Here is a 16,270-nt window from a genome sequence, read left to right on the forward strand (position 1 = left end):
CTCATAGCGATCTTTTAAACGTGGATTATTTTGCCTCATTGTCTTCTCTTCCCTTCACTTCCCCTTGATCCATTCCATCACCTCCCCTGTTACCCTCCAGTCATCGTCATCCCCCCCATCCAGCAGTCCCCCAAAGCCCTCAGAGGAGGTGACCTCTACCACAGAGGTCGCGACTCAACAGCTGAACGGCAGCTCAGCAGCCGCCTCCGCCATCGGCCAGCCTCTGGAACTGGCCCCCCTGGCCCAGCCAATCCCGTGTGCCTTAGCCAGCAGAGACAACCAATCAGAGGGGGCGGAAGTGGAGGCCCCCTGTTGCCTTGACGACTGCCCGTCAGACGGAGCCCTACAGAAGGAGGAGTGACTGCTCTTTGAGAGTGATCTGTGTTCGACTGCCTTTCCCTGTTTTTTGTAGCTCTATTGCCCATTATCTGCCCCGCCCATCAAACCGACCAGGAAGTGAAGAGGGGAGGGATTTGCTTTAAAGGCCCTCCCCGTCTCCTCTTCTTTGGTGTGATAGGCCAGTGCAGTTAGCCGTTACTCCCCTTTTTAGTTTCTCATGTGGTTTTACATTCTTTTATTGAAGAGAAAGTTTTCTCCATGAGTCTGTAAGCTCCGCCCCCCTCTCAAAATCACAATTGCCTCCCTCACTCAGAGTAACTTAAAGCCCCCGCCGCTGCCCCCACAATAGTCTTCAACTCCCCCCCCCCCCCGCCCCCCCCTCAGAGGTCCGCACGGTTTGAGTTTTCTATTTTCTTTGTTTCTTTGTTAGTATCCCCACAGTTTGAATCTCTGCACGCACAGACGTTCTAAGCTTGCGGTTACACGGTGACAGATTGGATGTGGTTTCCATGGTTGGAGCGTCTAGGCTCAGTCGCCATGGATTGGTTGCTAGGTGCTATTGTAGTTTGTTGCCATTGCCGTCTCATGCAAGTCGTGTGTCTTATACACGACTTCAGAGGGATCAGAGTTTGACTCTGGAGGTGTGGCAGAGGAAGATTTGGACATTGGGAAAAGCCTGTTTTCAAAGGAACAAACTACTTGTGCTGTTTTTGTTTTGTTCTTTTTTTGTAATTTACCTGTGCAGCGTCCTATCCCCCCCCCCCACCCCAAAAAGAAAATAGAAAAATAGATTAATCTGCAGTTTTCCCCACAAATGTTTGCAACACCACTAAAGTGCTAGCATGCCCCCTAGCAGCAACAACCCCTTGCCCTGTTGATTGGCTATCTGTCACTGGAGCACTTCTGCACCACCATGGTTTTAGCGTGCTAATTTACCTTGACCTATGTAGCATAGCCTAGTGCTTAGCTGTACTAAAGAGACCCCCATGGATTTATGCACCTTAAGCCCTAAAGTATGCAAGGTCTTGCCCCCCCCACCCCTAAAAGAAAGTGCATTACTATTATCTTCCCACTCCCTTGCCCCTATTTCCAAAAGCTTTGATTGTATCCCAACAAAGAGCACTTATTGTTGTATTTTATTATTATGTAATGGATTTGAACAAACCCCCGATGCAGACATATTGACAGTCTGTGAGGGGGTGTCCCCTGCGCCTGAGTAAATCATTATGACTTATAGAACTACATTTTTATGGTAGAGAATATGTATTTGAGAGAGACGTCAGAATGTGAACAGAGTGGTTTCAGATGAAGAAGCACTTTGTTTTAAAAGCATAAAACCACACTGGACAGTTCTCTACCAGGTAAAAGAAAAAAAGAAACTCGAGTTGCACCTTCTGGAATTGAGGCCAAAAAGAAAAGAATCATTCTTGCCCACTCAAAAGATGGAAATGAATGGTATGGGTAACTGCTAGTATGCAGCTTCCCCCCCTAAGATTGGTCCTCATGAAATCAAACAAGAATCTACTAACACTTTGCAATAGATTTTTAAAATGACTCCCTATTCTGTGTAAAAGGATTGTTGGGAATCATTTGAGGTTTCGATCGAGTTAATTCCCAAAGCATATTTTAATCAGGTCAGCCCTGTGAGCTGGCCAAATGATAAGAAAGGGGGGGGGCTTGGTAGGTTCGACGCCTTCCAAGAACCCCCCCCTGTTCCCACCTTTAGGTGGCGTTCGACTGACCGTTGTCACGGTTGGTAGCCCAGCACCTAGGAGCTTCTGCCCACGAGAAGACTCTGGTGTGTCACTTTAGACCAACAGGAAGCACTTCTCCTGCCCTCACGCCCCCCTCAGCCATAGGTTGAGGTCTGTGAGCTGGAACACGGGTCACATGATGGGGAAGAGAGAGGCCATGCAGTGGCCTCAAAGTGTTCTGCTCTCCATTCTGAGACTTTATAAGATTATTTTGTTTTAGAGCGCTTATTTTGATGTCAAATGAGATGTGCCCCCCCCCCAAAAAAAAGATTTAGGTTTCATCTGGCTAAGGAAAAGTAAAGATAATTTGCTTATTATCAATTGTTTGTAGCACAATTACAAATTTCAAAGCGGTAGATGACCAGATACTGCCTGAGAGCTGCTGGCCATATACATTCTCTTTTTCTAGAAACTTTTATTATCAGAGAGAGGTCGAAACGAACTCATTAAAAAAGGCAAGTCAACAAGAAGCACCTTATTTTCTTAACTATGTTGATGACATATACTCTATATCGTGCCACAAAATCAACATGGGAAAAAAAAGCTCTTATAAAATGATGTTTTTTGAAGGAAAGGAAAAAACACACAAAACCCTGACTATATATTAAGTGTTAATGTAGTCGTGTCAGACGTCCCCTCCGTTTAACGAATCAACCGTTTACAGAGTGAAACGCCGCCAGTTGACCGGCAAGAAAGTCAGGGCTCCCCGGGAGCCTCGCCACTGTCTCTTATACCAACACCAAATGGAATCGAAAGGTTCGGATATTTTTAGCCGTTATTGGTAGGAGTTTAATCATAAGATGCAGAGCGCCGTAGGTGTTTTTAGGGTAAGAGTAGGTAACGGCGTCATATTCTACACAGGACCGTAACACGCGAACACCAAGACTTAGGCTAGAGAATATAGTAACCACTGGCCGAAAACGCTAAGTCTAGATTTTACTAGGAGTCATATACTTAACTGCTTTCAACTTTTGACATTAGTATATCGCAACAGTACATTGTTAGAAAAAAAAGGCTTTTCTGCGGCGAGCCAGAGTGCAGTCTGGTTTACGATGCCCTCTTTTTGATTCGCTCGCCAGATAACGGAATTATAAAAAACATGCATACACAATGCACACGTCCACTCGCACCTACATGTGACATGCACACAGACTACAGATAGTCAGACATGTATTCAGTTGCATTTGTTACCAGCAGCATTCTCTGCTTTTGTGCTGAAGTGATTTGTGCAGTTTCAGTTCCCAGTGGAGTGGTTGTCAGTTCATCAGAGATCATAATGGTAACACATTCTACTGACACACATTTAATGGTTGCATGGACATCACACACAAATAAATAACATGCGCGTGCGCACACACACACACACACACACACACACACACACCCCAATACATAGATGTTATACCCTGAGTTACTCACTAGATAGCACGGAAAAGAAGTCAACACAATACATGATGTAGTGACCCTATTTTGTCCTCGTCTGTTTTAGTTATTTTAGATATTTGATCAGTGATTTTTATGCTTGTTATCCTAACTTCCTGCTCTATGACACTCTTTTTTTCTTTCCCTCTCACCTTCCATCTGTCCTACCCCACTGTTCCTTCGGCTTTCTCTCTGCCTTCCTTTCATTCATTACTCCCTGTCCCTTATAGAACACATGAGGACACAGAGAAACACACCAATTTGAACACACACACACACAGACTGGACAGTCTAGTCCATGATCGCAGAATCAGTTTGCACACTAAAAGGCTATATTGCACTCAAATACTCTGATATACACAAAGATAAACCCTCCCCCTGATACCGCCTGTCTTTCAAGTTTCAGTTTCATTCTCGTCATCCTCTCTTTGCCTGTCCTTTTAGCCCTGAGACCATTTCTATCGGCCGTTTTTCTCTGTCTTTGGGCTGCCCCGCCCCTTAATCAACCCAACTAACAGTAAAGGTTATATTAACGTTGATAATCAGTTTCTGTATGTATCTAGCCAGAGTCTGGAGAAAAAAATTGAAAAAAAAAATCAAAACTGTTTTATTCAATTGTGCAAATGTGTTTTCTTACTATTTTTAAATGTTATTACATCTTCTAATCTAATCCTTCTACCATTGCTTCAGTTAGTACTGAAATACGCTTAGCCAACCTAGAGATTTGAACTGTAATGATTGCGATTTTCCTTACCTGTATTTTATATGGCATCTTTAGACCATTTTCACCATTATGTACGCAAGTAAGTGTTGCCCGTTTAAAGAAAAAAAATCGTCTGCACTACGTTTCGATTTCTCATATATCCCTTATAACTTGGTCCATTCATTAGCGATGCAAGCTGAACTCTGCGCCCTTGCACAAAGCAGCTAAACGTCTCATCTGAAACACCTGAGAACCAAAGTACACATAGCATCCCCTTATATCCCTATAATGCCCTCCTATTGCTCCTCCCAACACTTGATGGTCTGCCCCAAGTAACAAGTTTTTTCTGATGAGTATGATTATATATATTATGACATTACAGCACGTGTGATATATCTGACAAGTATGTGAGGTTACCGTATATGTATATTTACACTGTGGCGGTCGTAGAGACGAAGACAGACAGGGGAAAGAGGAGGAAGTGTGTTTGTGGACTGAGTGAGCGAGCGAATGGTCTGGTCACATGGTTGCCAGGTTGGGTTTCAGAAGTCAGTGAGGGATTAGTCGTGGATCGACCTTTCCTATCGATTGCTCAGGCTGTCCTGACAGATCCTCTTTGAATGATTTTTCAGGTTGTGAGAAACACTGCACTTGCACACACAGGAAGGAATGACACTCGCAAACATGCTTCCTATCATGGGATGTTTTGGTCCCTTGTTTTGCATTCCAATACAAGTGTGATTGTTGTCCTTTCCCCCACCATATTTACTTTTAACTCTGAGATGGACAGTGCAGCGATGTTCCGTTCATCTTATCACTTTGTGGGAGTATTGCCTGGTGAAGTTGAAAATGATGTGGGCTGAATTTTCCCCAATGGACGGATTTGAGTCTGGTTTACCTCCTTTTCGGTACTTACATTTTAAGGTTCACTCCAAGCAAGAAATTATGAGCCCATGAGTAGTGTGCTGAAAGCCATCTGAGGCAAGGAACCTGATTCACCACTGAGATTTTGCCAGTCAATTCTAACGCTATACTGCACGAGTCCCTTTTTGTTTTGAGCTGCATCTCGACACCCATAGGAATCTGTCCTCTACTGCTAAGTGTATGTCTAACGGATGGTAAAGCTGATCTTAAGTGAAGTGTCTTGGGGCAAATTCACACTTTACACTGATGAAAGTATAGTGTTGTGTCCAGTGGTTCAAAACACACTGCCTCCCTGTCCAGCCTAAAAGAGCGTTTTCAGAAGAGCTCTACGATGTTACAGAACCAAATGTTCCAGAATAGAAATGTATTATGTTGTACTTAAGAAGTATACTTAAGAGAAAAAAAGATATTGTTTGTCATACAGACTATGGAATGGAATTGTCAGATCTGTGTTGTAACTGTTCTGTTCTCTATCTGCAACGTTCTTAAAAAAAAAAAGATGTGTCCCGTTTTGAACAGGGCTCCCTTATACTGTCTGTCTCTCTCTACACTGCCACGCCACCCCCCTCTCAACGGCCCCCAAAAGTTACAGTCTAAACCCCCAACCCCCACCCCCTGCCTGGCTGTACCCACCACAGGGCTCTAAAGTTGATCATTGTTGAGCTGTTTCAATATAATATTGGTCCATCGAACCTTCAAACAGGTGTACTGCATGTACTTCAATATCAAGGGCCCCCAAAACTACCTGTGCAGCGTGAAGGGTTATAAAAAAAAAAAAAGATCCATATTATATAATTATTATTATCATCATCATTATTGCTGTTATGATTATGGTTGGTATAATTTGTCATCATTGTTAGCATTATGGAAGCACCAGACTGTTTGTGGAAAGACAAGAAAAGGAAGCTTTTTTTTTTACTCGTCTGGCTGTTGGTGGTCTGATCTCACAGAGGGAGGGGAGGAATGGCTCAGAAAGAGACAAAGATGGCAGTCATGTTTGTACCGGTTGGGAAATGACTTACAGTGCTGAAATAAAATTTATTCTTTTAGTAAAAAAAAATAATGAAAAGTTGTCTTTCTTCTCATTTTGAATGTGAAATGTAAGGCAAGGCCGTTATGGGGGTTTGAGTCATCATTCGGTCACCCTATTTCTTTGCAATGGGACTTGACACAACATCCTTTATTTAAAATAATGATGACTATAACACTGTTTTCGGTTTGTGGGCTAATGGCAGTCAAATTAAATATAACATTTGTCTGCTTGGGCTACACAGAAATCAGATGAAAGTGAAGTCTCGTTCTAGGCGAGCTTCACGGATGCGTTAATCTCGAGATACTTTGTGCAGCAGCCACCCACCACCACCCGCTCCAGCAGGAAAGATGGCGAGGTTGATATGGGAGCCACCTGGGGTGGTGGAAGGCTACAGGGAAACATGCTGCTTTCCTCGGCATCCAAGGAGACTTGAAACATCCGCAGCTAGCAGGTGATTTTGATCAATCCCTGTTCCATCTGTGGAACAGTAGGTCTGCTAGCGGGGTAGTGGTTACTAGTTTATGGAGTGCGGGGTCGAGAACCGCCAATTCCAGCTAGCTGTCAGCTAACACTGGCTTGCTAACTCGTTAGCTCGCCTGGTGACTAGTTAACTGCCTGGCTAGACAGTCAGCCAGGTGCTGCAGTGCTAGCTTCTCTAAATAATTTGATAAGACTAGACTACACAATCACCGATGCTGGTAATTCTTAGAAGTGGAGAAGATCTGATCGAGTTAGTGGTGAGAAAAGATTAAAAGAAAACCTTCAAGTAAATCATACATGCATGCAGCTAGCTAACTTACAAGGCTGTGTCAATACCGTAGCTTGATTCCTTTGATTTTACAAGCCTGCTGCAGCTATGATTTGATGCTTGGTTGGTTACTTTGATGTATGTCTGTCGTGTAACTCGCCACTCGCCTACCCGGCCATATTGTATGAATATACATGCATTGCATTCACGTTTCCCCCCCCCCCTTTCTTTTAGGTTTACAGCTGGCAGAGACAAATCAATCATCAAAATGCACCTTCGCGAGAAGATGGAACATAATTCTAGGAGCTGTCGCTCCACGTTGTCATTCAATATTCTCTTTACCATTTATTTTCCTGCCAGTGTGTTTTTATCTCTCCATCATGCAGTCATTCGGCTACAGACCTTGAAGGAGTCATGGATACCCTTAGGCTTAGTAGGTGGTTGGTTAGGGGCCTAAAGAGGGTTAGTAGGAAAATGGGGGAATATGTGTATTACAAGAGCCCATTAGATAATGAGGGAGACCAGAGTTCCACAGTGCTATACAATGTCGATGTTCAATTGTGCTTTAAAAAAAGAAATCTTCTCATTCGTGACATGGACACCAGAGGAGGGGGCTGTGGGGTGAGGTAGTAGTTTGTATAGTTTTAGGATCACACCAGATCTGGGAGATAACTATACAGCCTACTGTCTTTCTCACGGCAACCAGACCATCACCTGTGTAACCAAGACTACTGGGCAGTCATCCTCGTGTGTTCAACTGCCAAGATTGCTTGAAAATGTCAGGAACTTAATGCATTTGTTTTCTGTTTTTTGTAATACTCTTGGCTACACATTATTGCGTTACGTCGATCTAGCAATCACAGTAGTGTGGTACACAAGGATAGGCTGTTAAAGAGCTGATCAGTTTGCATTGTTGAGTTTGTGTGAGATAAACTTCTGTGGTTGTAGCTGTGCTGTGGTGAGGTAGTAAGTTGTGTTGTTGTGGGGTGTGGGATATTGCAACCCCTGTTCTGGAGATACAACTATACAACTTACTGCCTTCCACAATGTGGCAGCATAACATCTGTGTTCATACTGGATGGATTTATTATTGTAATATGCATACTGCTGTCCCTTGTGGTTGGACGTTCTGAGATCTATATGGAGAGTAATGTATAACGTATATACATGCATATCTATTTTATTTAGACAAATGCCAAGTTAACTTGTTAGACTTGCATGACATCCTGCTGTAGTTTGAATGTACAGATTTTTTATTTTTATATTCAACTGCTTAGACTAATGTTGTGTTCTAGGTTTACCTATTATGATCATGTATTACAAAGGCACTGTACACCACCTATGTTGTTTGATGTGTATTGTACTATAAGTCACTGGATAAAGCTGCTAAATTGTAAATCCTTTATTTACCCAGGGTAGTAAATGTGTATTGATTGAATGTGTATTGTTTGAATACTTAACACATTTGAAAACACATTTGTGGGGGGTGGTGGCTTGTTTCCATTTACTATTGGACGTAAGATCTTCAAGTTCAAGGGAGACCCTTTTGCTGTGCAAAATAATGTTTAGCTGTTCAAATACAGTTTGGCCTGTGTCTGATAATGCTTGTATGTTGTAGCTTATTTACATGTACATTATTTATGTAATAAATATCTCCAAGAACTGGATAGGCTACATTCTTTGTTTGTCCTCTGGACAGTGAGTGATTCTTCACATTTCAAGGACAGCCTGACCTCTCACCTGTTCTAAACTTGTAGATTGTCTGGTCCTGGATACTGTTTATTTAGTACTCAACTAATAAGTGTAGTGTGCTAATATAAGTTGAATTCCATGTTTTGTTGCAGATGTCATGCATTGAGCCCAATAACTGTCCCGATTAGGTTTTACCAGAGGGGTTTTACCATCTGCTCATGAAGATCCATGTGGCTTGTATCTTGTTCTATCAACATTGCAATTCATAATTCAATTATTCAAAGCAAATTTTGAAGCATCAGTTGGTGTGTTGCCTAAATTGACCTTGGTCAGTAGACGGCCGCTGTGATTGAACAACATCCCCAATTATCACAGCCAATGAGCAGGCGGGGCGTTCCCTTAGCGCTGCCCTACTGGACGACTAAAGTCTAGTGGGCGTGCGTGGTTGCAAACTCAATCCGGATGACGTCAAACGCAACGTCCGGCTGAGTGAATTGACTGAAACTACTGACTACTGCGCGTGAGCGAATGAACAAACATGGCGAACATTAGGAGCATCAAGGTGAGAAATTGAAAGAAAACTTATTCAAATACCTTTATTGAATTGCATCGATCCCGCTTTCTTTGTTGCACTGTGCTTCTCTGAACATTTGGCACACTGACTGTGTGGAAGCATGGTTTGTTTCCTAGCAGTGAGTGACACAAACACAAAAGTCTCAGTCAATGTGATTAACGATAGTTAACATGGTGGGAACGAATTTAGCGCCCTCAGTAAGCTTAGTTGATGGCGTTAGCTAACCTAGCTGTGACGTTGACATTGGGATTCACTACGTGATACTGTTTAAAAAACGTCACGTCATCAATATTTCAATCGGGTGCTGCACTATCCTGCAGGTTTGACAGCTCATGTCATGCAATTAATATCTTCTGTGTTTTGCGTAAATATTAAGAGCACAAACACCACCACTCGTTTAATCTCTCCCCTCTGCTCTTCTTCGATGTCCCACTTTTGTTTTCCCTTCCTTAAAAGTGTATGTGTCTCCTCTTAATGCCTGGCAATGCAGAGCATCCATGCGTGTGCCTTCATTGCCCTGACCTGTCTAACCTTGTGTGTGAGCAGGGCATGGTGGGGCTGGTGACAGGCGGTGCATCTGGACTGGGAAGGGCCACTGTAGAGAGACTAGTGCAGCATGGGGCATCTGCTGTGATCCTTGACCTCCCTTCTTCTGATGGACATGCCCTAGCAGCCAGCCTGGGAGACCGCTGTGCCTTTGCGCCTGCTGATGTGAGTTTATTATTACCAGCATTTATTAATATAAATGTTATATATTTCTCTTGTGCTGTGTGCGGCTTGCCTTGACCCATTCAATGTTGAGAATAGGCTACAAGGCAACAAAGGGCATGGTGCCATGCACAACGTTAGCCGCAACTTGCAACTCTAGATTTTTTAAATAATTGGATGAATCTAGAGTTGCAATACCCTCCATTGACTCCCTACTCATCCAATTTGCGTTTGCGATCTGCTTGTATTAAACAACGTTAAACTCACCATCATCGCAGCTCTAGGCCAAGCTTGAATTATCCTCTTTCAATCTGCCGAGCTTTTTTTTCATACAAATCCACCGTAGACATGTTATGAGCTACTTTCTGTCAAGAAATTCTGTGCATGTGATTCTTCTAAGTGGTGCAGTTTGGAAGCACTTTTTTTTTTTTTAACTGGTTGCACTGCTGCCTCCTGCATTATGTGCAAATTCGAAACAGGTGGTACACACCTGTTTCGAACCACCGAAACAGGTGGTTCAGTGACTTAAAACCACTTTAAAAAAGTGGTTCAAACCTGTTTCTTTCAGCTTAGAAACATTTCCAAAATCAAGTCGCTTTTAACCCCTCGAGATCTGGAACAACTTATTCATGCTTTTATTTCTTCCCGGCTGGACTATTGCAACTCATTATTCACTACCCTCAGTCGCTCTTCAACACATCGCCTCCAGTTGGTGCAGAATACAGCTGCCAGACTTTTAACGAACACTTTTAGAAGGTCTCATATCACCCCGGTCCTTGCTGCTTTACACTGGCTTCCAATTGACTGCAGAATTGTTTTTAAAATTGTATTAATCACTTTTAAAGCTCTCCATGGGCTGTCTCCCAGGTACATAACTGAACTTTTAGTCCCCATTTCAAATGTGAGAACTCTGAGGTCTTCAGATAAAGACCTGCTCAAAGTTCCCAAAACAAGACTGAGAACAAAAGGCGATAGAGCTTTTGAAGTTGTAGCCCCTTCCCTATGGAATGAATTACCCCTTTCCCTAAGGAGGGCAGAATCTGTTTGTTTGAAAAGCACTTTTGTCTGTAATATTGTCTATATGGTACTGTATGTTTATATATATATATTTGTATTATTACTCTGTCATTGTGTTTTCGTTTTATTGTTGATCTATGTGTTGCTCTTGTTTTATTTCATTTTATTTATTGTACAGCACCTTGTGACATTTGTTTTGAAAGGCGCTTTATAAATAAAATTTACCTTACCTTACCTTACTTATGACGAGTGCTTCCAAACTCCAGCACGTAGAAAAATAATTTGCTTACACAGAATTTCTTGACAGAAAGTAGCTCATAACATGTCTACGGTGGATTTGTATGAAAAAAAAGCTCTGCAGATTAAAAGAGGATAATTCAAGCTTGACCTAGAGCTGCAATGATGGTGAGTTTAACGTTGTTTAATACAAGCAGATCGCAAATGCAAATTGGATGAGTAGGGAGTCAATGGAGGGTATTGCAACTCTAGATTCATCCCATTATAAAGAAATCTAGAGTTGCAAATTGCGGCTAGCACGACATATACCTTCAGGACATGGTCCAACCTCACACCCCTCTCGCTCACAGGTCTGTTCAAAATGTCCTTAAAAGACCCTGACCAACACCGCACACGTCCTATATACTCTTTTCCCGCCTGGCTCCTTAAAAATTTCAGTCTACACCTTTTATAGATGCTACTAAGTCACACTGTGCAGATATACTGTATGTTGGTTATTTGTTTGCATATCTTTATTCATAAATGTTATGTTGCTCTGACATGAGTGGGAGTGATTGGTGCAGGCAGTGAGGAGCTACGGCTGTGTTTTCTGACACACAGACAGACACACACACACACACAGACAGACAGACGCACACACACACACACACACACACACAGACATTGACTGAATTATAGTATGATGATGATTGTACTTTTTGCAGTTTGCACTCGTATGTCACTATTGACCCCGTTTGACTCAGGATGATGCAATTTACTCACATCTTTACCTTAGAGTAGACAATGCTCCCATTTCTTTCTCTTGGCATCTTCCCTCAAAGCCTTTGGCTTTTCACATAAACTAAACCCAAATTTACATGGTGGTAAGCATACTGAGCAACTTAAGCGTACTGTAGTTGACTTGTTTTTGTGATCTTCTTGCTGTCTTAGGTGACGTCGGAAGCAGATGTGGCGTCAGCTGTTGCTCTGGCCAGGGAGAGGTTCGGGAAGCTGGACTTGGCGGTTAACTGTGCCGGCATCGCTGTGGCTGTCAAGACGTACAACTTCAAGAAGGACATCCCTCATAGCCTGGACGACTTTCTACGTGTCATCACTGTAAGATCAACGGATGCATATAAAAATCCAAGGTTGTCCTGCATCAGTGAATTGAATTTGGACCAGGTTAACCCATTTTGGGGCGGGAACCCCTTTTGGTGTTAGCATTACGTTATGCTTTTAGCTATTTAAAAATTTGACTGACTTAGGGCTGATTCATACTCCTATTTTAGAGCTGAATAAAAGTCAATGTAGAGCCTACAATGTGACGTCATTTTAGGTTTGGGGGGGGCGGGTACCGTCGTAAAGTCGACTCTTCAGTGCTACTGAAAATTTCTGACGAGCCTAAATCATTTCGGCACTACAGCGCCGAAACAGCAGTAATATAGGAGTATGAATCGGCCCATAGAAACATAGCTTTGACATTTTTAGAATCTGATCTCAGGTCAGAATGGGTTAAGTGTGTGTGTGTGTGTGTGTAGGTGAACATTGGAGGGACCTTCAATGTCATTCGCCTAGCAGTTAGGGAGATGGGGAAGAACGAGCCGGATGCGGACGGACACAGAGGCTGCATCGTCAATACTGCGAGTGTGGCAGCATTTGATGGACAGGTACACTGTTAAAACTGTGCATTTTTAATTGTGGTATACTTGTATATTCACTTTGTTTGGTTTCTCCTATTGTACTGGATTGTCATTTCCAAAAGAGAGGGATTCAGTTTAGTCAAGCACACCATTGTTATCATGAATGTGTTACTAATTTCCCCATAATCACACAGTGGCCATTTTGCACGTTGGAGTAGGGTCTACTCTAGGCCATGGCTTCTCAACCTTTTGGGCTGGGAACCCGTCACTCCCCCAAAATACTTTGGCCATATCTTGCAACTTTTATTATATTTCGGAAAATGTCATTTTCTCCATTTTCACTCTTAGGTGGGTCAGGCAGCCTATTCGGCCTCCAAGGGCGGAATTGTTGGAATGACCCTACCCATCGCAAGAGATCTTGCACCCATGGGCATCAGAGTGGTCACTATAGCACCCGGTAGGTATCAACGGCCACATTCTTTGTAATTTGTTAATACTGTACAACCCAAAAGGGGTTCCCGTCCAGAAGTGTAGGGTTACAAAAAGGGGTTCCCACCTATAATGGATTAATGATTAAAGAAGGTAACAGGCTTGGAAGGAATTGAAAAATCCACTCATAGCTACAACCCTACAAAGTTATGAGCTTGAGATATGAATTGGTAAATCTTCTCACCCCCCCCCCCCCCCCCTGCCTTTCACAAGGTTGCCTGCAGAGGTCACCAGAGCAATGTAATTTCATTGTTGATTTATGTTTTATGTGATTTATTCTAAATTAATCAAATTTAGGGGAAATGCTGGGTTATTAAAACTGTCTGAGGCAGTTGAAGGGTTTAATAAACTATCAATAGTGGAGAACAGTATTTTAGAATTGCTATTTTATTTATATTTATTTTATTATTTGATGATTATAGAACAATAATCCCTCCCGCAGTGAGTACACTACAGTGTTATAGGTAACTCTATACTCAATTGTGGACCTCAAATCCAGTCATTAATTTCATTTTTTTTAAGTGATTTATTTGCTAGAAATCGAACATTGTCCAGAGCTAGCTTTATACCAACTTTGTAAGACGGATAGCGTCTGACAGGGAATAGATGGTTAGAAAGAGTTGCAGCACCATTACTAGTTGAAGGCACCTTGTGTAGACTTTTGCTAGTCACAACAAGAATGGGACTGGCTGGGAAAGGGCACTGAAATTGGATCTCTTGGTGGTGATGGGGAGCCAGCAGTATCTTTTCCTGGGTGTAAGGTTACAGCAGAGAACTGTATTGGAGCAGGGTCCCTGAAAATATCAGTTGCTGTTGTTTTTTTGCAGTGCCATCCTGCAATCGTGGTGCCATATACAGTAGACTCTGGGGGGTGTTGGTTGTGGCGGTTTCTGGGGAGTTACCAAGGCAGGAAATGGGTGGAGGTTTTCTACTGTTCACCCTGTAAAACTCAACCACTTTTGAGCTGCTTTTAGCCTTACAATATATGTGGGCTGGCCCCCTAGAGTTGTGTGTTCATCACTCGTGATGTATGTACAGTTTGAATAATAATCAAGTGTGCCATATTTATCGTGTGAACTTCAAAACTCAAAAAACTATCACCTCAACCCAACAACCACACAACAGCCTTCAGCTCAAATTCTATATTATCACCTTGCTAGTTGCTACTTTTACTACAGTTTTTTTTTACAAGTTCTTTCATCCGTACTATAACACAGCTATAAGTGACACCAATGTCATTGTTTAATCTTTGTATAAATTGTGTCACTAGTTTTCCTAGTTAAGGACACATGTATAGGTTTTCACACCAAGGCATGAAGAAATAAAAATTGTCCTGAATGTCTCATTGTATACATTAGATTAGAATGTGTAATTCTTTACTTGCATTATTCAATATCTGTCTCTGTTACTCTTACTTCAGGTCTGTTCTCCACACCTCTGCTGGCTGGCCTTCCAGAAAAGGTCCAATCATTCCTGGCTCGCCAAGTGCCCTTCCCTTCACGCCTGGGAGACCCCGCAGAGTTTGCCCATTTGGTGACATCAATAGCAGAGAATCCCATGCTCAATGGAGAGGTTATCAGACTAGATGGCGCGATCCGCATGCAACCCTGAGTGTGTGTGTGTGTGTGTGTGTGTTTGTTTGTGTGTGGCCTTATGGAAAGTTGGGTTGGTTTGACCCCAAGTTCATCTTTATCTACTGCCCTTAATTAATAAGGAAAACGTGTGTGTGCGGGTGTATATCTAAGAGAGACAGACAAAGCTGTATATTTGCATATAAGTGAACAGATGTATAGTATGCTACTGGGTTGAAAAAGCAGAAAACTGTAACCTACTATAATCTGTAATGAATCATAATATTGCCGTGTGTTGTGCGCATATGTGAGAACATGAGTTCTATGCATGTGCAGTAGGCAGAGCATTGCAGTACTTCACACACTCCCAAGGTGGTTGTTTTGTAAACTAATGCTGATGATAATAAACTACAGATTCTCAACTGAGTTTTTTTTTCTTCCCAAAGAAGAGTTATTGGTTGATGTGAGGGGATCTTAACCCCCCAAAAGCTCATTTGGGACTCCCAAAAATCATATTTGAACTGGGGACCCCACCCCGACAAGTGTGGAGTTGAGGCATTACATTTGGTTTGACTCTCTTTGACAGAATTAAACATTGAGAAAATGGCCAATCTACAAGCTCATTCATTTACAGTACAGACTACGACGAGTGGACTAAGTCGGATTCTGTCTATCAGGGTAGTTGTTGGGTGAATTTATCTTTTTCGTGCAAGCTCCATTTGTAGAGACTGAGGAAGAGCAAGGAGAAAAATAGGATATAGACGGGTCAAATAATGAAAGTAGTGGGGGCACGGGGGTGCAGTCGGAAGCGCTGTCTCACAGCTAGAAGGTCCTGTGTTCGATTCCCGCTGGGGGCATTCTCTCCACATCATCAGTGCCCATACTCTAGGACGGTGGTGGTGGCAAAAGGGCCTTTTCTGTGTGGAGTTTGCATGTTCTCATCATGGCCCCTAGGGTAGATAATATCCTCACAAAAAAACTTGTAATACTGGTCTAAACTGCCTCGCCCTGGTCAGCCAGGGTGCCTTATGGAGAGGAAAGGAACTGGTTAGAATAACGTGTTCCTTCCACGTGCTACGTCCCATCGGGGAAACTCCTCCCTGTTAGGTGAAAAGAAGCGGCTTGGAGTCCTCATACATGGAAGGAAACAGGTTGGCAGAAGTACTGTGGCGCTCAGGATTTTGAAGGTAAAATAATAATCAAAGTAGTAGCGGGTGCGAGTTTTGACCACTGAATTCATCCTCACTTTCTCAATTTGTAAACTTTTAAGCGTTGCATTTTCCATAGATGACATTTTATTTTCACTTTATCATACATTTTACATCTTCCCAAATATGTGAATTTAAACAAGAACAAAATAAAATGAAATTAAACAAAAATAAAATCATTCACAGGAGGCAGGCAGTGATCACCCCATGTGCACAGTGCACACGCCCCCCA

General features: G+C 42.6%; 2 protein-coding genes across 2 annotated transcripts in view; both read left to right on the forward strand.

Moving 5' to 3' along the window:
- The window catches only part of fam120c (family with sequence similarity 120 member C), a 28,632-nt gene extending 22,421 nt beyond the window's left edge, over positions 1-6,211 (forward strand). Inside the window, exon 17 of the mRNA XM_080763210.1 lies at positions 101-6,211. Coding sequence (XP_080619336.1) covers positions 101-361 — 261 coding nt within the window. The 3' untranslated portion in view covers positions 362-6,211. The remainder of the gene's footprint in view (positions 1-100) is intronic.
- A 1,770-nt stretch (positions 6,212-7,981) lies between these two features.
- Positions 7,982-15,256, forward strand: hsd17b10 (hydroxysteroid (17-beta) dehydrogenase 10). Its single transcript, XM_080763375.1, has 6 exons — positions 7,982-9,177; positions 9,736-9,900; positions 12,082-12,246; positions 12,669-12,797; positions 13,119-13,227; positions 14,680-15,256. Exons 1-6 carry the CDS (start codon positions 9,154-9,156, stop codon positions 14,868-14,870), a joined length of 783 nt encoding a protein of 260 aa, XP_080619501.1. The 5' UTR covers positions 7,982-9,153; the 3' UTR covers positions 14,871-15,256.
- The last annotated feature ends 1,014 nt before the right edge of the window (positions 15,257-16,270 follow it).

The sequence above is a fragment of the Protomyctophum bolini genome (assembly GCF_963924005.1).
Source record: "Protomyctophum bolini genome assembly, chromosome: 5".
NCBI lineage: Eukaryota > Metazoa > Chordata > Actinopteri > Myctophiformes > Myctophidae > Protomyctophum > Protomyctophum bolini.

Excerpts from the sequence above, each read along its gene's own strand:
- hsd17b10 (XM_080763375.1), top strand. The coding sequence starts at position 9,154 with ATGGCGAACATTAGGAGCATCAAG. Across the intron at positions 9,901-12,081 it reads GTGCCTTTGCGCCTGCTGAT|GTGACGTCGGAAGCAGATGT; the intron begins GTGAGTTTATTA and ends TTGCTGTCTTAG. Across the intron at positions 12,798-13,118 it reads TGGCAGCATTTGATGGACAG|GTGGGTCAGGCAGCCTATTC; the intron begins GTACACTGTTAA and ends TTTCACTCTTAG.